This window comes from Genypterus blacodes, unplaced genomic scaffold, assembly GCF_046128005.1.
Source record: "Genypterus blacodes isolate CSIRO-AG114 ecotype Tasmania unplaced genomic scaffold, CSIRO-AGI_Gbla_v1 ptg000138l_1, whole genome shotgun sequence".
NCBI classification, from domain to species: domain Eukaryota; kingdom Metazoa; phylum Chordata; class Actinopteri; order Ophidiiformes; family Ophidiidae; genus Genypterus; species Genypterus blacodes.
The window spans coordinates 463,928-489,848 of NW_027466940.1; the positions used below are offsets into that span (position 1 = coordinate 463,928).

At 44.4% G+C, this 25,921-nt stretch overlaps 1 protein-coding gene across 1 annotated transcript in view; it reads right to left on the minus strand.

Moving 5' to 3' along the window:
- Position 1: 1 nt before the first annotated feature.
- The window catches only part of citb (citron rho-interacting serine/threonine kinase b), a 28,326-nt gene continuing 2,406 nt past the window's right edge, over positions 2-25,921 (minus strand). Inside the window, 35 exon segments of the mRNA XM_076164715.1 lie at positions 2-1,567; positions 2,176-2,346; positions 2,439-2,517; positions 2,599-2,679; positions 3,208-3,336; positions 3,436-3,544; positions 3,691-3,783; positions 3,886-4,025; positions 4,379-4,514; positions 5,071-5,151; positions 6,518-6,687; positions 6,870-6,974; positions 7,093-7,181; positions 8,537-8,717; positions 9,303-9,470; positions 10,400-10,423; positions 10,613-10,726; positions 10,958-11,234; positions 11,395-11,505; positions 11,814-11,954; positions 13,398-13,502; positions 13,597-13,732; positions 13,963-14,156; positions 15,205-15,402; positions 16,111-16,164; positions 16,255-16,452; positions 16,682-16,856; positions 17,131-17,240; positions 17,439-17,555; positions 19,023-19,118; positions 19,448-19,573; positions 21,023-21,163; positions 22,469-22,522; positions 22,648-22,701; positions 23,202-23,372. Of these exon segments, the coding sequence (XP_076020830.1) occupies positions 1,210-1,567; positions 2,176-2,346; positions 2,439-2,517; positions 2,599-2,679; positions 3,208-3,336; positions 3,436-3,544; positions 3,691-3,783; positions 3,886-4,025; positions 4,379-4,514; positions 5,071-5,151; positions 6,518-6,687; positions 6,870-6,974; positions 7,093-7,181; positions 8,537-8,717; positions 9,303-9,470; positions 10,400-10,423; positions 10,613-10,726; positions 10,958-11,234; positions 11,395-11,505; positions 11,814-11,954; positions 13,398-13,502; positions 13,597-13,732; positions 13,963-14,156; positions 15,205-15,402; positions 16,111-16,164; positions 16,255-16,452; positions 16,682-16,856; positions 17,131-17,240; positions 17,439-17,555; positions 19,023-19,118; positions 19,448-19,573; positions 21,023-21,163; positions 22,469-22,522; positions 22,648-22,701; positions 23,202-23,372 (4,686 nt within the window). The 3' untranslated portion in view covers positions 2-1,209.

A 25,921-nucleotide genomic window follows, 5' to 3' on the forward strand; every position in this document is an offset into this window, starting at 1 on the left:
ATCTGACAAAATGAAGAAATGCAAAGAAGAGAACAGAGAAACACATTAGTCATGTTTAATTTGGGTACTGGTATACATTTCTAAAAATCAACAAAATCTTAAGTTTCTGTTTAACATCAAAATATTGACTTAATGCAAATTCAAGTGAATACGTGACAGAAAAGAACACAGAACCAAGAAAGAATCCAGATCGAGAAGCGAAACAGGCGCGGCGCTAAGTTGGTCTCATGCGGTATGATGGAGTTTCTAAAGGTGAACGACCCCGACGCAAACGACCACTGTACACACACACACACATCTGCACCACGACCAGCAGCAGACTAAGATCAAGCTGAGCTGACTGCACAACATCTGTCAGCAGAGGCACAGCTGGATGTTCTTCATCTTAGGTTTGCTAAAACAACACGAGGACACTTGGAGCCAAACGTCCCTATAAAGGCCGGACGACGACTGTCAACAAAGCAAGTATATAATCAAAGAGGAGCAATAACTTGATCCAGAGAAAAAGACTGGCCAGGTGACGAGGACGAGAGTGGGACTCCTGTTCAGATCCAATCTCATGTGCAAAGTGTTCAAAACCTCCTCACATCTCTTCTCCATCTTCATCATCATCATCATCGATCAAGTTGGTTTAATTCTCTAAACGGAGAAAACCAAACGATTCTGACGAAAAGTCGACATCGTGTTTCTCAGCCAACGATTCATCTCCCTGCAGAAACTCATGTTTAAAAAAAATAGACGAGGCTTCACCAGCCGACTCTTCCCTTTTTCTATAAAACCCTCACACGGCCATATTTACAACGTTTGATTATAGATTAGAAATTAGCTTCTCTGCAGCTAGAAGTTCCCTGCCACCAGATCTGCTGTGGGACGAGTCCCGAGAAAGCGAAGGAAGAGAAAGAGACGATTGTCTCTCAGCGCAGGTTCACCGGACTGCACCATGTACAGGCAATGTGGCAGACCCATCAGTGTGTGCGTGGGTGTATGTGTGAGAGAGCGGGAGTGTGTGTGTGTGTGTGCGCACTCAGGCATGGGCAAGGGTTTCTCCTGGTTTTCCTTCAGGAGCAGCTCGGACTTGGACTCACACTGATGATTGATCCCAAACCTGCAAAACAAGAAAATGGGTCAAGGGTTAAACAAAACTACTGAGTCAGCACATTTGAATAAAGTCTATGTGATATATTATTAGGTATAATGAGTCACGCTATTTTAAATCCATATTAATATCAAGTGAGGAACTTTGTGTGTGTGCGTGAATGTGTGTGTGTGTGTCAGCACCTTGTTGACAGGCGCCAGCTGTGTCCGGACAGACCCGGCGTGGAGCCTGGTGCTGTCCCCAAACCTCCCTGGGGACCTCTCTCTGCGGCTGTCCAGCACCCTGCCGGGCGACTTCTCTCGCTCCAGCGGCCGTGCGGGCGACTTGTCGCGCCTGAACTCGGTGCGTCCCTCGCGGTACCTGTGCGGGGTGCTGGGCTCCCGGTGGAGGCCCTCGTGGCTGCCGGGGCCCGAGGCCAAGCGCTTGGAGATGTGCTCCGTGTAGGTGGGCGGACCTCGCTTACTGGGGCTTCTGTGGGCAACGCAACACAACACGGCAACTCACAACAGTGTGTGTGCTCTCCCACGTGATTAGTGATCGTTTCTACGGCAACCCAAAGAGGACGTGCAAGAGCTTCTTTGTTTTTTTTTTACTGTTTTCCAGAGATAACAAGATCACAATAATCTCCAGAAGGCAACTTTTGTTTTCTCAAGATCAAGAAGTGACACCGCATGTCCTCTCTCGGCCTCCGTAGTGTTCAATCAGTCAACGCTCTCGTGAGGAAGTAATCAACGCGATTTTAAGTTTATGACGCTGATTGTCTAAAGGAAGTTTGTACACGAACTCACTGGACAGAGCAGCAACAGCAAAACGGACATTTGAGTCAAAGATCTTCTCAAGGTCTCATCACAGTTCAAATGAATTAAGACATCAAGGAATTGATTCAGTTCTTTTCTGTATAAATCAAGGATTATATAAGTCATATAAGTGAAACAATTCATGCATGTTCAGGAGCCATTTCGTACAGGAGATGGCGCTGTTGACCAATAAAACAAAAGCAGAGGCACAGTTTGGTATTGTGCTTCTCTCTCGCTCAAACAGAACTTTAAAAAAAAGGCCAAAGGTCAGGGTGTTCTGACCCTCTGGATCCGGCCCTCTGCAGCTCTCCAGACTCTCGGATCAGGCTGCCCTTGCAGCAGATGACCCGCAGCTTGTTCTGGTAGGAGGAGGCCAGGTAAATGGCGCCGGAGGAGATGGCCGGGCCCAGGTAACGAGGGTTGGGGATGTCCAAGTGAGCCAAAACTGTGGGACTGGAACAGAGACGTGGGTCAGTGAAGTTTCTGTCTGCGGCGAGGTCTTATGGTCTGACTGTAACATGAAGACGCTGTCGTTGTCGTCTTACCCCAGAGCGGCGTGGCCCTGGACCTCGATGACGTCCAGCGAGTTGAAGTAGGTGACGAACAGGTAGGGCTCTCTGTACGCTGCAGCACAGGAGGAGAGGAGTTAGAATGGACTCACATGTAGGCTTATAAGTGAGACAAACCCAATCAAACAGGATTTACCAAAGGACAGAGGCAGCCGGCTCCATTTGATGTCTTCGGTGCGGCTCCTTCGTCCGTATGTGTCCACAAACACGCCAAACTCTGTCAGACAGTAAAGCTTAGAAACATCAAACCCCAGGACACGACATCGTTACTTCAGCTCCATCTGTGCACGCCGACGCTACAGAGCTGCAAGCAAGCATCACCTTTGTTTGAACAAGGTCATTTATAAGGCTGTATTTAGTGGCGGGCGACATTACAGACATTTCTCCTGGAGGTAAAGGGGAGTAGAAAGTAGTCAACGTGTGCGACCGCATGACAGTGTAAGTGTCTGTTTGGAGAGTGTGGCTGACGCAGTGGTGCAGTTGCAGCTGCGTGTAATTGTTAATTAAGGGTTGACCTATTTAGAGTATCTAGCAGTGCATTGAGGGAGGCCCGCTGGATGCTCAGTGACAGGCAGAGGATTTGTTTAGAAGCTCTGTCTGGTAGCATTTAGCACCGGCCAGATCTTTTGTCAAGTGTAATTATTACTCATACATGACTGCCGTGTGTCCTTCCTTCACTAATAGTTACACAGCATCCAGCGTTGAACCAGCACCTCTCTGATGTGTCACAGAGCTTCGGCCTCACCGTGAAAGCACAGCAGGAACTCCTCCTTCTGCATGCTGCTGGCCACCTGCATGATGGCGATGGGGAAGCTGTGGGACGAGGCGGCGAACACAGCCGAGGCCAGAGACACGTCGTTCTTATCCAGGAACTCTGCAGGGACCGAACGCAGGGAGGAGAGGTGTTACTGTGACCTGAGAGAAGAGTGAATGCCTCACACACACATAAAGTGAACACGTCATGCTTCCTCACCCTCGAGCACAAACTGCTTCATCTCGATCTCGTAGAACTTGTTGGTGCCGATGATGATGCTGTAGCTGGTCAGGTGGACGCAGCTGCACGGCTCCAGAGTTTCGATCTCCTGAGGGACGAAGAGCCGAAGTGTGAGCGGCCGACACAAACTGTTTTTATTGATTTACTTTGTTTTTCTGTTGTCAGATTACAAGTACGACTACCTCCCCCTGTATGTGGTGATGTAATGGTGTGGGATCAACGCATCATATTCACCTTACGGATGCAGTATTTGTTGAGATTGTCGTTGTAGCGGAGGATGGTTATCTTGTTGGGCATTGCAGCACATATGCACGGCCCATTCTCGATCTGGAATAAGAAACACACACACACACACACTTAGCGGTTTGCCCCTTTGTGTGATTTAAGGCTTCGATCCTTTGACACTTGGTGAGAATGTGACTGACTTACTTTCCCAGCAGCAAACAGATGGCAGCCCTTCACCGTCTCAAAGATGTAAGGAGACAAATCAGACTGGCTGGGCAAGTGGGACTGAGCCAGAGACTGCTTCACCTTCTTAATCTCCACCAGACACAAGGCCCTCTCATCCCCTACAGCGCGCACACACACACACACACACACACACACACACACACACACACACACACACACACACACACACACACACACACACACACACACACACACACACACACACACACACACACACACACACACACGAACACAACACACAGTGGCTCAGGCTCGGCTGGTTTCACCCAGAGGATAAACTTTCTGTGCTCTGTGATCCACAACAGAAACAAACTATATTTTCTCAACTTCTCAACCCTCATAGCTAAAGACGGGGCCAAAAGGACACAGATGGAACTGAAAGTGAATTCCAGCTTAATTCCTGGAGCTGGTTGCCACTGTTTACAGGGATGTCAAAGGAGAGGAACCTCACCGACAATCATTAGCAGCTTTTCCTGTTCTTTGATGATGTGGATCTGAAAGACGGAGCCCAGCCCGGGGATGTGAGTTAGGGAGTTCTTGATCACATTCAGGGCGTACAGACCCTCTTCAGAGCCTACCAGCACAATCTGCAGCACGGCAACAAGACACACACACACACACACACACATACACAAACTGTGAACACAGCTGCTGTCACTCTGGTGCTCACATGGAGGAATGTTCCAGGTGACATTACGCTACATAAAACCTTTGCTATCGATAAAAAAGCTGCAAAATGCAAAAAGTTTAGAATTAATCGAGACATACTGTAGATTATTTCATCCTTAGATACTTTGACATTGAAGACATTTACATTTTTGAGCACAGATGCTACTTCTTGGCATAATAAAAGGCATTATTCCAATTATGTTGTGTTGTAACATAGCACTAATGTCAATGTTAGTTATTAAAATGCATATAATTAAGCCTAACGATGTTTGTGCCTTTGTCTCGTTTAGTAAACTTCACATTGAAACTAATTTGGTGTGGCAGTGATTTGTTTTCTCTTAAAGAGTGTTTTAAAAACCTACAGAATTGAATCTTGCCATGCTCTGGAAAGCTCAGACAGAGGAATATAAGCAGTATGTATGCAGTGTGTCATCTTCATGTTCGTAATGCAGCTGCTGTCACGCCTCACAGTACCTGATCTGTGAGAGGGAGAGTACAGTTGATATCCAGCCTGTCGTCACCCTCCAGCTTCAGGAGAGAGTTTCCCAGCAGCTTCTGTAAAGAGCGGAGGAAAGGGGAAGGGTCAAAGGTCACGGCTCCACACCAACCCAAGAGTGCGGCAAACAAAGAGGGGCTGGATTGGACTGGCTGCAGGAGGGACAAGTCACCTTCAGCTGCTTCTCTTGGTGAGAGTTGGACACATGTGGGGCTATTCAGCAACACACACATGGCAACTCACACACGTGTGTGCACAGTGAGCTTGTGACAGTGTGGCAGAGGAGAGTGAGAGTGGGCAGCAGGTGAGGTGAGAGCAGGAGGGAGGACCACAAGCCCACAATGATGGGCACATGCACCACTGTGTGCCTAACCACAGATAAATGGGAGTGTGTGTCTGGTGTCTGAATCTCAGTAACTCTTTACCTTGTCATGAGGGGACAGAACCTTTTGGCTTTTGGACACAGCAGCCTACGCACGCAATGAAACCCAGTGGAATGTGCAGAACAGAGCAAATCAACCAAACGTGCCCATTTACAGGACATACAGTGAGGCATGATGGGAAAGCAACAGACAGGAGTGGGAATGACAAAGAGAGAGAGAGAGGGAGGGAGAGAGAGGGAGAGAGAGAGAGAAAGAGAGAGACAGAGAGAAGAAAGGGACAGTTAACCACATGTATACAAGTGAAACCAATGTGTGTCTCCATGGAGACCCCCAAACTAATGTGAGACAAACACTTTTGGGGCTACATTGAAGCTAATCATCTGTAGTAGTAAAGCTGATCCCAAGCTACTCTGTTAAAAATACCTTCTTTTTTTTACCAAGCTCCTGAGAAAAAGTAGCTAACTACATTGAAGCTACTTCAAGGAGTAATATCAAATATTTGTGCTGTTTGTATCTGAAAGCAAATAACCAGAAAACATTTGAATTAATGTCAAAATCTGTTACTTTTTGCATTGAATTCCATAACAACGACAGTATGAATTAAAAAAGAGCCCATTTCTCTTTTTATGTGTAAACAAAGTTGAAGCTACTCACTGATTGCTGTGTCTGAAAATGAGTGAAAACAAACCAAATTTGATATTTTCATTGTAGCTTGATAAACTACATTTCCCATAAGGCTAAGCAAGGTGCCTGGTTAGCGTGAGACATCCTGGCATAAACCAGTGTTTGAAGAATTCAGCGACTTGTTGGATTAAGTACGGTACATTACAGAAATGTAGAGAAGAGAGAGAAAAGATACAAATTGTTGAGTTGAGCTCTTAGGCTACTGAATTAGTAGTTGGTTAGTAGCTTGGATACTTCTAGCTTGCTGTCAGTGCATAAAATGAATCATCAAGGATTGCAGACAGTAAATCTGCTGCTCATACAGCTAAACACCAATGTGGGCGGACGTGTAGGAAGCAGAGAGCACAGAGACACTCACTGCGTCGGCCTCAGCCTTCTCCCGGGAGGTCCGGGCCCCGGACACCACAGACTCCATGACAGCCACCCACCGCTGCTTGTCTGGGAAACTGGGAGCCATGAAGTAAATGGACTGTCCAGGCCAGCAGGGGGAGAGACAGCAGGACTCCAGCTTCAGGACATAGGAAACGTCTAACATACAGGGAAGAGAGGCGGGAGACGTTTAGGGGTCACTCCCTCTCTAATTATAATTATAATTTCTTGCGAATCAGAGAGAAATCTCTGTTTTATTTTGTCGGGAGACCCTGGAAGCCGTGTTGTTGTTGTTGTGTAAACCTCCAAAAGATCAATCCATTATGGGACTCCATGTGTACCTGATTTGGCTGTGTTTGGTAGCTCAGATGCCCCAACTGCTCCATGAACCATCACCTCTCCATCTGACAGACACAAGTCAAACTCCTCCAGCGGCTTCACCGACTCTGAGCAACACACACACAACAGGCAGGTTGGAAACTACAGGCAGTGTGTGGCAGGTAAACTCTGATCACTTCCAGCAGGACGATAAACAATGACCATCTGGATATGCGGAGCGCCGACCTTCTCTGGGCTCAATGTCGTAGATGGCGACTTTGGTCCCATCCAGGACCACGTATTTCCTCTCCCAGCCCTGTCCACGCTTTCCATTCCTGCTGAGACACACAAGTGGATCACTACAAAGCATCAAATATGGAAATGCTTGTGTTTACTCTGATTGAGGCAGCAGATGGGGGGGGGTGTGTGTGTGTGTGTGTGTGTGTGTGTGTGTGTGTGTGTGTCTGTGTGTGTTGTCATATAGGTTATAACAGTGCATCCTAGTGAGAGAGGATCTTAAACTGCAGCGCTCTGGGCTTATATTTAGTCATTCACACTGCCTGATCAGCAGGAGTGAACCACAGTCCCAGAATTTTGCAGGACCCCCAACCAGGATCATCACCCCATTAGTTAGAATCATGAATAGTACGAGAAACAAACAACCACTTCAAAGTGTTTGCAGCAAACATTTGGATGCAAAACTTTGAGCTTGAATTCAAAAACATGAAAGAAAATAAACAAAATGTGTTTGTTTACTTCCAACAGCTGCTTCATTGTTGCAATTAGGCATATCAGAGCGTGCTTTCACTAAGTGTGCTACAAAGGTTTTAGGTTTCAAAATAGTCTGTTTCATATGTCCTCTTTAAGACTGGAAGATGCTTATTGTTGCCTTTCAACATCCACATGTTAAGCGTGTGAATAGCAATACACACACATTACAGAGTTATGAATGTACAGAGGATTCATCCCCATGGGACAACCTTAGATTTGTGTAAATGAATGTTACTTACTTTTAACACAGTGGTAACTATCTGAAAGGTAATTATTAAATCAATTACTTGCAGCAGTGTCTAATCCAGAGTGAAACAGTGTGTGCAGCAGCGTGAGGCAGTCAAAGGCTGCACAATGCTGCTTCCAATCAAGACGTCATTAATGAGAGAGCGAGCGGTGACGCTGCTATTTTTAGTCCTGAAACCTGTTTGAAAAGGCTTTAATATGAATATTTAGTGAGAAATTACATAAAGCTGCCTGCTGATTTAATTTTCCCACCAAGCAGGATCCAGTTAGAAAGGCTAGTAGTTATTAAGGTCACATCTTATCAATCAAACACACTGCTTGAAACAATTCAGAGTTGGGTAAATTAAGAGAAACTAGTGTAGATTAACTTAAACAAAACACAACAGCAGCACATCCACAAATCTGAAAACTGTAGTACACAGTTTCAGAAATTTCCCCTCAGGATAAATAAACTTTCATCTTATAGTTATCTTATCTTATCTTATCTTATCTTATCTTATGTGCACAAATAACGGATTAAACTAACAACAAATCTAAGGACTGGAAAGTCTGTGGAAAGTCCATCCAAACCATAATAGTATACGTATTTCTGATAAGGCCACTTCTGGAACAATAATAGATGTTGTGAGCCACATGTGGCCCCTGGAGTGAGCACATAGTGTCTGTAGCTCACCTGGGCTGCTTCATCCAGCCCTCCAGGTGCATGTGTCCACTGGTCTCTTTGAGCTGCTGGGCCGGTGAGCTGCTCTTGTCCCGGCACAGACCCTCAGACAGGTGCAGAGAGCAGTCGCTGGACATGCCGCATGTGGCCGGGAGGCAGGGGGAGCACTTAGGGTGGCACAATGCGTGACACTCTGAAAAGGGAAAACACACACATACATACACACACACACACACACACACAGGTCAGCTGTCACACTTACTGAGAAACACCGAATTGCTTTGTTTTGCAGCGCTGATATTAAGATACAATACATTTTGATTAGAAATTGTTGTAAACTTTCATTTTAATGCACATTATGTTATTCTAATCAAGTGTGGTCACTGAACTGCAGCATCAATATTTTCTTTCTGAAGTTATCCAAGTTTTTATAAATGACAATTGTGTGCAATGTGTGTTCTTAACTTTAAATGTCATTGTCATTGTCAGTCCTTCTGTTTGATGTTTGTCCTTTACACTTTAAAGTTCAAGTCCTAAACAAGTCACTAAATACATACACCAAATCATTTGTTGGAATCACAAATAGTTAACTTGAATTTCTATTCTATAATTTCAGGAAGGTATTAAGATTTTCCAAGTCAAAAGGTCCAGATAGGCACAAGTCAGTGGTGTCCAAGTCAAAGTCTAGTCTAGTCTAAATCTAGTCTACCGTGGGTGACTTCTGGAACCATCAGGCGTGTACGTATCGCCATCTCAGCGGGACGGCGCTGTGACTCACCCAGACAGGTGGCAGCTTGGCGTCCAAAGTGCACCGTGTCCAAGCACACGGTGCACTTGGCGGCTCTCATGTTGAGTCCCACTGTGAAGCGGTGAGCGGTGTTGTGGTGCACCCTCTCCCGCTCCCTCTCTCGGTCCCTCTGACTGTCCTTCAGACGGCGACTGTACTCTGAATACAGTCATGGGGAACACAGTGAAGGCAGGAACGCTCCGGAACGCTACACGATCCACCACTTGTACACCTCAGCGCACCATGCCATACCAGCTATGAACAACAGAACTTTGAGAATGTTTGCAAAATGAAGAAGCAAAGAAACTCCAGGGACAACAATGACAGGAAAGAATATTATTTCCATCAATCCCTTTGCTTGCACCCATTCACTGCTGCACTTTAAAGGCATTATCCAGTTAATATCAGCTGTTCTTTGCATTTTGTGAACAACATGTGGCCTCCTGAGGACTTGTTACTGTCAACACATTGAACATTTGGACAATTTGTGTTGTTCTAAACATGGAGGAGGTTAAGGATGATGTATAGATCTACTCTATTATGTTGACTAATTTCTTTATTTGCTTTCAAGTGTTTCCTTTGTGAAACCTTTTCTTCTCTCTGATGCAGTGTTGCTGCTGTGCAAAACGACCCAATTACCTCGCATGGATCAATATCAGGTAACAACAATATGAACTTCATATAGGGATCACCCATCTTAGTTTTGTTATTGTTGGGTTGAACAGTTTTTTCTCAGGTGAAATATGATGAATAATACCTTTAATTTTTCAGTGTGGGTTTAAAAGATCAACCAGCATCATAGAGCTTCGTACATGACGAGAAGACTTGTGTGGGATTGTGTCAGATTAAGGAGCGCAGGGCAAATGTCTACAGCTCAGCTCGGTTTAGCTTCAGATTTCTAAAGCTGTGCACTGAAAAGCAGGAATGCAGTTGGAGTTGGTTTTCTGAGCGTCACATCACCAACCGGGCAGAATCTGACATTATATTAGGAGTGCAGAGCTTTGAAAATCTGGCCTTGGCTTTGGAGGACATGAATGAAAAAAGGAGAAGAGAAATAAACTGTAGATACCACGAGTTTGGCAACTTACTTTCAAAAGTGACCCTCCTTCTCTCTGAAAGGTGTGTGAAAGAAAAATGATAAGAGAGCTCTGATTAAAGTGTGTGTCTGTGTGTGTCTGTGCATGAAATTGAGTGTGTGAATGTGCACGCGTGTCTGTGTGCAGGTAAGGATCAGTTTGTTGTATATGAAGTAAACATGCTGCGGCTGCATTCTCTGCTCTACGCGCCGCTTCTTCACTCACCCTCGGGTGTTGCCGTCTCCTTCCTGCGTCCAGAGTTGGAGGGTGCCAGGCTGGTCGGGCCCTGCTGGTGCTCAGGAGACTTCACCATGGCAGACATGATCATCTGCTGATGTGCTGTGGCCAGGTTGGTGGAGTTCCCATGATCTTTATACTGGAGTGCTGGGTTGGATTAATTGATTAAGTGAAAATATAACTTTTCTTTATATATACCGAATCTGATCAATTATATGATCATCTATGCACTACTGTGCATGGTCGACAGTATGCACCAGCAGAGCAAACAATCTCCCAATTAATGATTATTGTGTGTTTTGTACATATTACATAATTCATTAGTGGATCTACAAGCTAAAGTAGGTCAACTAACAGATGATGGCTGCTGTAGCTGAGCGACCTCACCTTCCTCTCTCAGAGATCGCAGCTCCACCCTCATCTTCTGCAGAGCTTCCTCCAACTCAGAGCAGCGGCCGCGCTCCTTGTCCAGAGCCGATTTCATATCGCTGTACTGCAGGGGCACAGGCTGGACGGGGGGCACAGGGGTCACCGGAGGAACCTGGCCCGGACACTGACCCTGAGCAGCCATGGCGGCAAGAAGATCCTCTCGGCGACGCCCAAACAAACCCTGAGACACGTAGTCTATAATGTGTGACTGAAGGACTTTCTTCGCTTTCATTTCCTTCCATTCCATGTGACCGATGCCAAAGCATTTAAAAACTTGGCAAATTATTCTATTTATTCTACTTAAATACTGATTGATCCAATAAATCTGAAATCCATCGAACCTTTTTCTTCTTGGAACCTCCATGGTCAACACGAGACTGGAGGAAATCTATGAGCTTGGTCTGCTGGGTGATGGTCCCCTCCATTTTCACCTTCTCATGAGAGTATACAGCCTGCAGGTGGAGCTAAGTGAACATCACTACTGCCATGAATTTCTCCTCAAATAACTTACTTCTCACAGAGACGGAGTAGGTGTGTGTGTGTGTGAGGGGGGGAGGGGGCATACAGCATAAAGGAGGGGTTCCACGTGTGTTTTGATGAAAGTCATTAAAAACAGGAAGATGTTCAGAGTGAAAGAAGGTTCAGACATGATAGCAGAATGTACAGCAGCCCGGCAGGAAGACATGTGGCTCCAGACCCTCCATGTTTTTAGAGCATAAATAAGAACATGTGTGCATCTGTATGTGTGTATGTGCAGCACCTGGATGTTCTCCAGCTGGTACTCCAGGTCAGTCCTCTCCGTCTTCAGCAGGTCGGTTTGGTCCATGGCATCCTGCAGCCCCTGGGTCAGACGGAAGATGTGGGTTTTCTGAGCGTCCATCTGCTGCTGCAGCTTCTCTTGCTGCGGAGGAAAACAACTGATCACTGTTTGGCCTCTTTAACCTCTCATTTTCTCATTCTGTTGTTCTGTTTGCGACTTTTCCTCACTCTGTTTTTTTCTCCCCTATTTTTTCATTATGTCGCTCTTTCTTTCTTTTTTGTCATTTTCTCTTTCTGCCATTCTTTCTTTCTCTCTCTCTTCATTCTGATTCTGTTCTGTTTTGCCCGCCCTCTTTTTCTTGTTCTGTTATTTCTTTCTCTTTTTTCACATTTTCTCTTTCTGTCATTCTTTCTTTTTTCTCAAATTTTTCTCCTTCCTGCATTCCTTCTCTCTCTTAATTCTTGTGTAGTCACATTTTTGCCCGTTTTTTACCTTCTCTTCTCTCATTCTGTTGTTGTTTTTTGCTCTCTTTTTGCTTTCTCCTTTTTTTCTCATTTTCTCATTTCCTGGTTATTTTTTAACCTATCTATTAGATAAGATAATAAGTCTATTTTCTTATTATCTTGTTCTGTCATTCATTCTTTTTCTCTTTTTTCTCATTCTGTTGTTCTTTTCACCGTCTTTTTTAACCTCCTTTATCTAATTTTCCCATTCTGTACTTCTTTCTTTCACTTTTTTCTCATTCTGTATGAGAATAAAATGTGAAAAAAGAACAAGAAAATGTAAAATTTTTGCTCTGTTTTTTCTCATCATGTTGTTTTTTGCCCAGAAGAAAGAACGACAGAACAAGAAAAAGGGAGAAAGAAAGAACGGCAGAATGATAAAAGAAGGCAAAAAGAACGAAAGAAGGAGAAAAAAGAAAGAAAGAAAGAAAGAACGGAAAGAGGAAATGCAAAAAAGAGGACAAAAAACTACAGAATAACAAATTAGGAAAAAAAAGAAAGAAAGGTGAAAGAGAAAATGAAAAGAAAAAGGGTGAAACAGAAGAGAAAGAAAGAACTACAGAAAGGTAAAATGAGAAAAATCTGTGCCAAAAACGGGAGAATTAGAAAAAAGAGAAAGAAGGAACGCTGGAGAGACAACCTGAGATAAAAGAGGGCGAAAAGAAGGATGGAATGAATGCTGTGCTTGCGAGCAAATAAAACAAATAAAGAAATACGAACAAACTTGCATAAGAGAGTTACACACATTTGCCTCTGCCTTTTCTCTCTCTCTCTCTCTCTAGCCCCTCGGCATAAAACTACTGCTTCTCATTTTTGTACCGCACCTCAACACATTGTGCCCCCCTGATGCATTGTGATAGAAAACAACAGGGGTGAAGTGGTTACTGTCTGTTTCTTCTACCGCCCAGGATTCCTTGAAGGCAAAAAAGGATTATGTATCATAATGGAGAGAGGACGTCTCCCTGCGAAAAGTTCTTCTTTCTCTTGACAGTTTTACTTGTATTAAAAAGAAATGAGCAGCTTTAATGTTTAATGGATATGAAGGAGCAGAGGCAAATGAAAATGAAAATACTGCCTGCACCTCTTCCAGCAGCCTCTGCTTCAGATCCCTCTCACTCTCTAACTTCTGCTGCAAACTGCGGGTATTCATTTCCAGCATGGCATGCTTCTTCTCCAGATCATTCAGCTGAGGACAGGAAGAGGGAAGAACACTGTGTGACATCTGTTGATCAGAAAAGGGAAAATAAACACAAAAAAAACAGTATGGCACAGTGTGTTACAGTGTCTGTGAGGCTCTCAGCTTTGAGTTTCTGGTCTTTCAGCGCCTGCTGCAGAGCGAGGATCTCAGCCTTGTGCTCCTTCACTGCCTGTTCCACCGCCTGGCGAGACTCAGAGCTGCGCTGCTCTGCACGAAGCCTGGAGGACGAGGCCATCGTTATCCACAAGGTTACACCTTATCAGCCGTTTACACAGGAAGGTTTCATTATGGGGTTTTATTGTTGATGTTTACAACAGGTGAGCATCAGAGCTTTAGGATGAGAACGGTGGTCTGGGTCTTTTAGCACAAATCTTTCCAAAGTAGATATAAGTTCTACTTCTTCCTTAGAGTGTGTGTGTGTGTGTGTGCGTGCGTGCGTGCGTGTCACCTGTTCTGTTTCTCGGTGTCCAGCAGTCTCTGGATCTCCCTGGTCCGCCTCTCAGCTTGGCTCTTCTCCTCCTCCAGCGTCGCCCTCCAAGAGTCCCACTGTCTCTCCTTCTCCATGAGCTCGTCGTTCAGCGTCTCCAGCTCCAGGACCTGCTCCTCCAGCATGGTGCACGTGGTCTTCAACGTCTCAATGTTCTGGGACAAAACAAGAACAAGACGAGGACAAATCTCAACTCTTCAAATTGTTTCTCATTCTCAGTGGTTACACTGTGCACAATATAGATGTAATATGCACTAATCAGAACAACAAGTTTAAGTTTGCATAGAAATGGACAAAGTGTATTTGTAGAGCCCAAAGTCACGTACAAGTTTCAAGCTGAACTAAAAACTCTATATGACTCTTCATTCGCTTTGAACCAAAACAGCATTATGTAGTGTTTATCTGTCATGAGGAGCGTTAGATTGTTCAGACATGTCCTCCACCTAATGATCATGAGGCCTATTCACCATGTCAACCCAAAACACCAAAAGCACAGTTACGCACGTACGGTTGTTTTGAAGCAGCGTCGACGCTCCTTTGCAGTTATTTATGCAACATATTCAGACAGATGAAGGCTTTTTCTATGATAGCCGTCACTAAGTGCTCCATTTCATGTCTTCATGTCTAACAACGTTCTGTTTTAGACAAAGGCGTGGGAGCCAAATATAGCTTGTGCTGGTACTGCAGCAACGCCGAGGCCCTCTGAAGTCCAACGCTTCCATAAACCACAAGACCCGGGAGTGATAGGGATGACACATCACTCCCACACACCACCCAGTCCCTCGTCTACGCCTGCTTGCACTGGTTACACAACCGGCAGCAGAGAGAATGCTGCTGGACACCCACACACACATCCTCCACAGGGGCGATGCACACACACACACACACACACACAGCCTCACTACTCACTCTCACGCACACACAGCTTCATCCAGAATGCAGCACAAAACAACACTGAAATATTCCAAAGGTTTCCGCTGCCTGATACTAAAAAGTCAGCTACCTGTCATGAGCAGTGTGCAGCTACCACATGATGAATGTTAGTGAAAACCGAGTGTGTGAGTGGGAGGTGTATAGGAGAAAAGAGCCTGACCCGGGGAAGAGGAATGAAACTCAACAAACAGAAAACTGCTCTTGCAATTTCCATAAACAAAGTCTGATATTTAGTCAAGGCGAGCAATGCCTTGCTCTTGAGTCAGGCACCTGTTTCTGGTTGTTGAGATGCATCTCGCGGTCGGCCACCTCCCGCCGCAGCCTGTCCACATCCTGGCCCAGCTGCAGCCGGTCCTCCCTCTCGTCGGAGGCCTCGTCCAGCTGCTTGGACAAGTAGAAGTTCTGGCGGTTCAGCTCAGCGTTATCGTGGGTCAGTGTGGTCAGCTGCTCCTCCAGATCTGTGATCACCTGCGACGAGCCAACAGGATCATCACACCCAACAGGAACACAAACACAGAGCAGCCTTCGCATTCTAACACCTCCTGCTGCATCATGACACAATACCGATATGTAGGTTAGTGATATAATGATTTTGGCGAGGATAAGATACATGTTTCATCTATTCAGGCCAATCATCTCATCACCATCACACCCTTGCTACCCATAATCATCCAAAAATACTGAACATGCTGTATGGAGATGAGGGTTAGAGGCTGATGAGGCTTCCAGTTAAGTGCTCCTCATGCTCAGCCCTCGTCGGAACAAGAAGATCTTCAAGGTGGAATAAAACCAGACAGGCTTTTAAGTGCGTTCTGTATTGACCTGCTGAGGCAGGAGGTCTGACAGTTGCAACCATTTACTGAAATTTGGGGAGAGGAAGTCAGCAGCGGAAGCGAGACAGCAGTCAATATGTTAACATGCTTGTTATTAGTTTTACTGCAACTAATACAATAGATCCGTTTATAATAGATTGTTTTACATGTGATTACATCATAATGAGATTGAAACCATCAGAAATCAAATAAGCTTATTCCAATTTATTAATGAATGACTGATAATGGTGACTGCCATGAGGCAAATGTGCCAAAGGGAAACAGAAACAGTTTACAGTGTTTTGTCATACGTGATGATTACTGTGGGATTTGATTTGAAGTGAGATGAGGGTGAGCGTCTTACTGAGCAGCTGTCTCTCAAGGCGTCAAACTTGCGTTGCATCTCATCTCTGTGTGCCTAAAAGAGGAGAAACAGAGGGACAGGCTTATGCATTATGTAACATCAAAGGATGCTTAAACACACTGCAGCTGCCCGTCTGCCTCTCACTCTGAGCACTGTGATCTCCTCCTCTGCCTCTGCGGTGGTGTCCTCCAGCTCCGTCTTGGCCTGGTGCAGCTGGTTCTCCAGGGCACGCCGAGCCGCCTGCAGGTTGCTGATCTGGGATTCGCGCTCTTGCAGGGACAGGGTCACCTCTGTCACTTGACGCTTAATCTCCAGCTTCTCTTCCTCATGCTCCAGTCCAATCTAGGAGGGAGAACAGAGAGGAGGCGTCCAGAATCTGAGACGAGGAAGGTGACCGACATATTCAATATGGAGAAAGAACGTGTTCAGGATAAGAGACTTAACGATAACAGGTTGAGGTGTGAAGTAAGTGCTCCTCCTGTGTAAGATACTTAGCCATCCATCAACACATGGATCACCTGTCAAGACCAGGCTCAGCCCCGCCCCCCTCCACCCCCCTGTGTCTCCTCACCTCTCGCAGCCTGGTCTCCAGCTCCAGCACGCGGCTCTTATTGCTTTGTTCCTGCTGACTCATTTTCTCCAGGTGCTCCTCCAGTTTGGCATTCTGAGCCTCCAACTTCCCAGCCTGGGACTCTAGGTAGAACTTCTGCTGGCGAAGCTCTGAGATCATCTCTTCCTGGGCTTTCCTGCCGAGTCCACAAGTATACAATCACATCTGTATGTGCCATTATATCAATACACGGTGCAAAACAGGCTGTTGTCCTTGAGTCATGTGTACATAATGGTACCGTATCAACAGCATCATCAATCTACAACATTTATCTGTAATTTGCGACTGTAACTGCGGAAGATATATTAGGAATAATCATCATTATGCCATAAATACTGAAAGTATTTCTAAATCTTTGTTTTCCAAATGTCAAACAGAATAATAACACATGATTGTGTGTCAGTACTTACATGTTTTTTTGGGTGTAGATGCTGCTGTTGGCTGCCAGTTTGTTGGCCTCAGACAGCTCAGAAATTCTCTGCTCCAGACTGTTCATCTTTGAGTCCATAGCATTTATGGTCTGAATGGACAATATAATGTGTTTTATGAAAACATTAAGTCAGGTCTCCACATTATAAGCTCTAAATGGGCTCCAACAGTTATGGCTGATTTTGTCCTTCACAATAACCTGGCCAGAGAATATTTCTAAACTCTATGTCAGTGTGATAAACAATAAAACGCCTGGAACTGTGTTGTTTCCAGGCCGGTCAGCTCTTACCGCCTTCTGCTCGCCGATGATGCTGCATTTCTCCCGCACCTCCTCCTCAAATTTGCTCTGACTGGACTCCAGCATCTCCTTATCAGCCATGTCCGCCTTCATTTGGGCCTCCAGCACCTGCTCAGTGCCAGACAGCCCACAAGAACCATAACCAGGATATCACTTCACAGGACATGGTGTGAACATGTCACACTGTAGACCTCCCATGCACCAAACGCTCCCACAACTCACACAACATGTTTCTAGGCAGAGCGTTCAACGGCTGACATTTACAGTGTAAGACCAAAATGGACATTCAAATTGTTGCACAAAAGACAGAAGATGGCCTGTTGGCTTTAAACCTCTGTGGACGTATCAAAATGAAGCCATTATTTAGTTGTGTTCCTGTCTTAATGTAACTGTGCTTGGGTCTGTTGTTGTCCAGTTTCTAATAAGTGTTTACGCAGAGACTGCAAAGGAATCTCAGGGCTAACCTTATCTTAATTTCAACATAAAAGGCCAAGGATGATGCTTTAACCACAGAAAGGAATGCTGCATGGTTTAACAATGCTGGACAAAGTAGTGGATACATTCACACATTGTTGTTGTCAGTGTTTGTTCCAAAGAACTGATGTGACAGTCTGTCATTGGTTGTGGCGAAAGTAGGTAAGGGAGGGGAGGCAGTGGCTCAGTGGGTAGAGCTTCCGCTTGGGAACCGGAGGGTCGCCGGTTCGAGCCCCTGCCGAGGTGCCCCTGAGCAAGGCACCGAACCCTCAATTGCTCCCCCCTCTGCGAAGGGTGGTAATGTAAGTCGCTTTGGATAAAAGCGTCTGCCAAATGATCGTAATGTAAATGTCTAGGATAAGAGTATTTAAAAGGCCATTGGGAAAAGGGCTCTCTCTCTTCTATCTGTGCTCTGCTACCTTCTGCTCTCTCCTATATTCTCCTTGACCTGGGGCTCTGTCTCCCTGGCTCTTCTCTGTCTCCCTGATCCTTTCCTTCTCTTGCTCTTTTTTTCTATCTACTTTTTCATTATTCTCTTATTTTTGACCCTCATTACCTGGTTTGTTTATCTGGTTTATTTTGTCATTTGTATCTCTTTAGATCTTGATTTACACTCTGCAACTGTAACTGTAACTGTAATGTCAGCTATCAGCTCATGTTAGTAAACTATCCACCATTCATCTCGATTCTATTGTTCCATGCCTCTCTGCAAAGCATAATTAGCGTCACTAAATCATAGTGCCATTCTTATTTATTAATGGAGTCAGATAAAACACAGTTAACTATCTCTGTCCATAGGTGTGAGGTTTTTCATCCTTACAACAGCAAGATTTACAATCTACTGTAACTTTAATAAGCTCACACCGTACAAGCTGACTGATCTGCGGGCAATACTTGGACACTAATCCCAATCAAAACCAAAAAATAGGAAAGCTGTTGAAAAATTCTAATAACTTGAATCTAAAACGATATGGTGGCCATCACACAGGAGAAGAAAGAATCACATGTTGTTACCCACTCACGCTGTGCGCACTGATCGAGACAGAATTCAACCCATTGGATCCATTGTGTTGGTGTGTGTGTGTGTGTGTGTGTGTTAACCTTTATCTTATCTTCATACAGCTTCTCCTTTTGCTTCAGGTGAGTCTCCAAGCGCTGGGCAGTTGCTTGGTTCTCTCTCAGATTTTCCTCCAGCTCCTACAGGAAATTCATTATGCAAACCAGAACAAAACAATTAGTCAAATGCAAAATACCAAAATAATGTAGCCAAACTAGTGAATGTTTGTGGTTAAACTGAGGTTCTCCTATTAGCCTAACTTCCGTTTGCTGAAGGTGCAACCTGTAGCCCAGTTTAAGATGGAACAGTGACCTTGAGCCTGGATAGGATGGATGAAACCTTTACTTTTACTTGTGGGTACTTTCATATCCAGATCTCTAGATTTCTTTCTGCAGACTTTCAGCAGGTGGTACAGAGAAAGAAGATCTCACTCATCAAAGCTTTACAGAGGGACTGAACGGCGGGTTACCATTATCTTCTCTCCCATCTGCTGGATTTGTTGGGCCTTGCTCTGGTTTTCGTCCTTCAGTTTGGTCTCCCGCCGCTCGACGATCTCCAGCCTTTTCACCTGATTCTCCAACGTCTTTCTGCCATCCTGCTTATAAACACATTAAAGAGTAACACACACATCATTTGACATCCATACACAAACACATGCCGCTGTTAATTAGTGGAATATTTGAGTTAAAACTTCAGGTCAAAGGATCTACAACAGCAAAGAGTTCTGTATATTCCTATGTGGGCACCTAATGCTGTCCTAGGAACGCCAATTAGACCTCAAATTACCACTTCAAGGAAGAAGCGACTATATAGCAGCTGGCTTGTTAGTGATGCACCTCAGCAATGTTCATCCCTCTTTCCAGTCCCATGCAGTCCTTTCAAAGAGCCGTTTGCATTAATGTGGGAAGCCATGAGGCCTGAGGAGCCGTGAGGATTTCAGCATAAACACATTTCCTTCCTTGTGGCTCCACGGTCTTAAACAATGCTCATTCACACACTTACTGTTTATGCTGAGCAACAAACAGTGGCATTGTTTGTGCGTGTGTGTGTGCGTGTGTGTGTGTGTGTGTGTGTGTGTGTGTGTGTGTGATGTAAACATAGCAGAATCTCCATTAGAGCTCTTTCAGGAATGTATAATATAATTTATTCAAGGACAATACTATTCACCAACTACAGAATTTAATTTTTCTTTATTTCTACTTCATTACACCTGCTGAGTATGAGCGTCTGGAATTCCATTAGGATCATTTTAAGCCTGAACTCAATTTAAGGAGTATTTCAAAATGTTGATCAATACTGTTTATAGTAGAGAGCTTTACACAATGACAAAACAAAACATTAGGGTTCATCGAGAGGAAAATGAGTATTCAAATCATTTGAAGTCAGGAATTTCTCCTGTTAGTTTAATGTCAGGGTGATTAACATTAGATCTAATCGGTCATCACTGAGCCACAAGAGAACAAATGAGTAAAATGTAAGATACAGACCAACCGAGTCAACTGAGACATGGTCTTTGTGTGTGGTCTTTATAGAATATTATATAATACATGTGAAGTAATGCATCCACACTTACATTCTGTCTGGATTGATACATACTGTAGGTGTGAAGCTGAGACTTGTCATGTGTGATGAAGTTTGAAGTCTGTTTACATGTAAGAGCCTTTTGTGCAGCTTAGTCCTGCTCTCCTCACAAGCAGAACAAACACCAGTGCTTTTGCTTTTAAAAATCATTTCATAATCTACCACAGACGGTGCAAAAACTAAATGTGTCCAGGAGCACATATGGGCTTTTCAATCCTTAGCAGCTACACAGTGCCAGATTTATTTATAAGCTCTTTTAGCTAACAGGTTCTTTAGATAGTGTCTTTGCAGAACAACAAATGACATAATGCACAAATAAATAACAAGAAACAGGCACAAGGCCAGTGTGTGTGTGTGTGTGTGTGTGTGTGTGTGCGTGTGTGTGTGTGTGTGCGTGTGCGTGTGCGTGTGCGTGTGCGTGTGAGTGTGCGTGTGAGTGTGCGTGTGAGTGTGTGATAAGTACCTCAGTCTCACGGAGGCGTCTCCGTAGGCTGTCACTGGAGTCCTCCTTGTTCTGCAGCCTCTCCAGCTCTCGCTCCATTCGCTCCTTGGCCACCCTGATCCCCTGCAGCAGGTCCGTAGCTTCAGCACTCGCCTTCAGGGCCTGAGGGTCACAACGGCAGAAGAGTGAGTTGAATAAAAAGGCTCCTCAGAAGCACTTTAGCATTCCTGGATTCATGTTTGGCCTCTAATGCAGCACATCATAGTCTCATCAAAACCTTTATGCCATAGATGAGGTCTTTATTAAGCTGTGTGAACAGGTGAGGCCCAGCACACATGAGGACAGCATGTGTGGAGCCTGGAGGAAACACATTTACTCATTTGGTTACAACACAATAACAGATTCCATTCAAAATCGACCAACCTTTTAAAAGGCAAAAACAAGAAGAAAGAAAAATGACGTTATGGAACTCGGCCCACACAAGTTATAGCTCCAGCTGGAGGCGAGTAGAAATTGGCAAATTCCAATTTGGGAATTTATGACCTCCTTTCAATTCATTTCAGTCAGCTTGTCTTGTAATTGGCCGCCAGCCTTTCCAACGTCACCAGGAGAAGTCTGCCTCCTTGTTGATGCTGGGCGTTACCCGCAAACTAACAATGTCCAGTCGGACTGCATCGTAAATATACTACATGTTTAATATTTACAATTTGAAACCAAACGCAGAGAAGGTCAGAGGAAGTAAGATGCATGAAAACAGCCCTCACACTACAGGAGGACAAAAAAGTCTTCAATCAAAACAATCTGGACTTCCCCACCAATCTTCATGAAGAGGGAATGAGGCCATTTTCTGAATATGAACCCAATCGAGTTTACAAAATGATTCGTTCACTTGTTGATGCAATATGCTGTGTAGAGAATAAAACTCTCATGACAAAATGTACAATAATAAAATATAAATGGTTAAGAATCTAATCTGTTTTTGTAAAGTTAATCTTTGTTTTCCACTGCATCCATGTAACAGTAATCATAGATTGCCAGTGTCAAGAATGGTTTTGTGTGAAAGGCGGATTTGCTTTGACTGTTCAGCGTGTACACAGTGTATTATTGACATAATGATCCTCCAGGCAGCAGACCTGAACCAAACTGTGTGTTCAGTCAGCCTGTTCAGTCTACAGCACAGCCTCTTGAGCTCTCAGCAGCATGGATGGTCATTTCAAATATTAATTTCGAGGAAAAGACCATTGTGAAATGTTCTTCACCAAGGCTAATGAGGCAAAACTGTCCGATTGCTAATAATTAAGCAGTAAATGTGTTTTTTAAAAAGCAGCTTAATTGTCCGCAGGCTGTGTCCCAAATCTGTTTATCTACAAACCCAAAGCCAGAGAGTGTTTACATCTCCTCTGTCTGGAAACACAAACTGAGAAATATGATAAATCCATCCATTAAGCTTCCTAAAGTATGTTTTACCTTTGAAAGCTTATCCTGAAGATCCTGAATCTTTCCATGCTGCTCAGCGATGGTCTGATGAAGAAGAGGAGAGTCATGAACATTAAAGCCACATACGGTTTCTTATGAGGTACATGATCATTATACAGTATACAGTATGACATGCAGACATACAGTAGGTAATATATGTCACAATATACCTTCTCCAGCTTAGTGACGAGGTCGTCTGCATCTACCTTGCCTTGATCTTTGGCCTGTGAATATATGCAGAAGATAAAAAGAGGAATTGATTTTTGTGCTAGTAATGATGGAGGTGAGGAGAGTGAGGTGGACTGGAACCAACCCAGTGACAACAAGAGGAAGAAGAAAGTATTGCAGAGAGAGTCTTCCGTAAAGTCTTTGTCATCAAACTCTAAGCAGGCTTTACTGAACGGTCTGGTTGTCAAGTTAATATTTACAGATTCCCTAAAAAGAAATGATCCTCTATATAAACTGAACTGTCAGGAGCCAATATGTGGTACTAAGGAGGGACTTCTTTGGGGTCCACTCCAGTTGGGAGGCCTTTGTCAGCAATGACAGGAGTGTTTTCCAACATATGTTTGGTTGTGGACGCCGATTCCACACACAAACATCTCAGCTGGCTCTGGTGGATCAAACCTACATTCAGACTCTCGTTTCTCGATTTTCAAGCTTCTCCTTTTTGAGCTTTCATGATCTCCAGGATGTATGACAGCTTTAGGTAGAAAGGAAAGACCTTCTGCATCCTGTGCTGGTAGTCTGTGGCCTTCCTCTTCAGCTCGTCGCTGGTCTGCCGAGACTCTTTTAGCTCAGCTTCATACAGGTCGCTACGGCGACGGGCAGCAGACAGGTCCTCCTCCAATTGCCTGATGGAAACTCGCATCTCCTCCAGCTGGGCATGATACTCCTGAGGAACGACAACAGGAACCAAGAAGGAGAGGAGAGGAGAGGAGAGGAGAGGAGAGGAGAGGAGAGGAGAGGAGAGGAGAGGAGAGGAGAGGGGAGGGAAGGGGAGGAGAGGAGAGGAGAGGAGGGGAGAAGAGGGGAGGGGAGTTTGTGTTTGTATTTGTAGCTGAGATGAATCACTTATTCAAATGCTGTCCACTTGTAAACATGTGATCCATTAAGCATCAGCTTGTTTGTTTGCTCTCTACTCCTACTGCGGTCACATATTTGAGAACAATGTGAGCTTATGGAGGTGTTGTCGCCGCTGAATGGCACAAAATGTTTGAAGTGTCTGAGGTAAACATGATGAGTTGCCGTCACAGTGAGTTTGGTCGACCTGTTTGAAAAGTAAATCTCCTCTTGACCAAACTTTAATGAATAAAATAAAAGTGAAACAAAAGTGAAACTCCACAAGTGAGTCAAACGTGGAGGTACAGAGAGGCTGGTGGTAAATACTGTATGTTAAACAGACCAGTCAGAGTCTTTAATGCACTTGTCCGTTAGAAAGTGATTAGTCACATTTAATGTTCAGCTCCTCATCAGCGCATAGGGACGGTGGCCTGTCAACATAACAGGAAGTAGCATCTGCCTGCATCCTGAGCCTGACAAGCAACTGATACAAACAACCAAACAAGGGGGAGAGAGTCAGTGCATCAGAGAAATAGGTAACTACAGAGGAACGACAATACATTCAGTTGTAAGTATGTATTATATGTATTGTTGTTCCAGTTTACACTGAATTGTTCCTGTGAACATTCCATCAGTGCCGCGTGACGAGCAGCTGGATCTTCATGGATCTGCTCCTCATCTGTATTTCATGACTTCCTCATAGCAAGATTGATACCAAGCGATTTTCCTGTAAGTCATCAGGAAAATGATGCAGGTTGGAGGAAGTTAAAGCTTCAGCCATCAGACAGCTGCAGGCTCATGCAGTGTTGCCTTTTAGTGCAGACCCACTTGCACGCTCAGTATTCTGTCCTTGACTCGTTCACTGTGTTATTGTAGAAAAGAGTAATACGTTACTGCATCGGCTGTGCTGCAATTCAACAAGTAGGAATGATTCTGTCACTTTAAATACTTAAAAAAATAGCAGACTTGTCCTTCAATCACATACTGTAATCTAGAGCAAACCAGCCCACTCTTGTCACCACCATGCTGATTTACAGATTTAATACTGCCCAGTGATTGAGAGAGCCCTTCACACCACTGATTACTATGTACCCAACCTCCATCTTGGTGGCTACTTACATTCTCTACTCTCATTGGAGCAACTGGAAGTCTGGCTGCAAATCCTGCAAACATTAACTCTTTCCAGCTCTGTATTGTTCTGTATTGATATTGACAGTTCCATTTCATTTGGATGGTTGATGATGTTATGTATTTATTCCTACAAACAGATGACATCAATCACCCAGAAATAGAGAACAAGCACATCTGTCAAAAGACCCAGCCTCCAGCTCTTTCTTGTATTATATTATATCATATGAATGTGTTTGATGCCCACTGAAGTGAAGTTGCAGATGAGACACAATCTTATTATAAAGATTATGTTAATAGTATGATAACTAAAAACTTTGAATAGTATATTCGCCTGTTTATATCTGTCTGAAACTGCTAAATATGAAAAGGAACTGTGGTGAACTGAAAGCGCAGCATAAATCAGAAGAATGTGCATAATGTCATAATCACTGGTTAAAGCTCACTTACAAATTGCTGATAAACACTTGACTCTCTTTACCAGCATTTATTTTGATCAAAGCATTCACGTATATGATCCAAGGAAAGGAGGGGGCAGACGTCATAATGCCCTGTTCACCCACAGTCGCCTCTACAGACCAGAATGCAACGCAGCCGACACTTATCTCTGCCAGGCTGTTATCAGCAGTGTGTGAAATACAGCAACGTGTTTACAGGATCTTCTGCGAGTTGAACAGTTGAGCAACTCAACATACGCTGAGCTTCTTCCTCAGCTGGTGGATTTCCGACCGTATCACGATCTCTCTCTCTCTCTCTCTCTCTCTCTCTCTCTCTCTCTCTCTCTCTCGCCACCCAGCCGGCAGCACAAATATGCAATTTCTCAGGTTAGGACACATTTACAGGGGTGAAGGAGACAGTTTTTCTAAGGAGGCTGAGACACAATATGTTTATATAATGCCATTTTTATGTTTACATAACACCCTCTCTCTCTCGAGCCAGTTTATCAATATTTAAACCAAGCCAGATAAGAACAGCAAGGTCGTGTACATCTCCACTTCAACCCCGCAACTCCAAAGACTCCTTGCAGAGGTTGGCGAGTCCTAATGGCTTTGGCACAGATCGCTTTGAGAAAACAAGAATCTATCGTCTGTCTCTAGGGTTTGTTGATCCAACACTGCACGGCTTCTGCATGAGAAGAATAAACACTGCAGTCATACGACGCGGTGCGTGGGAGAGATGCTTTTCAAGATGTAACGCTGGATTTAGTTGTTGTAAATATCCAGCTGACAGGCCCCCATGAGAACACAGAGCCAA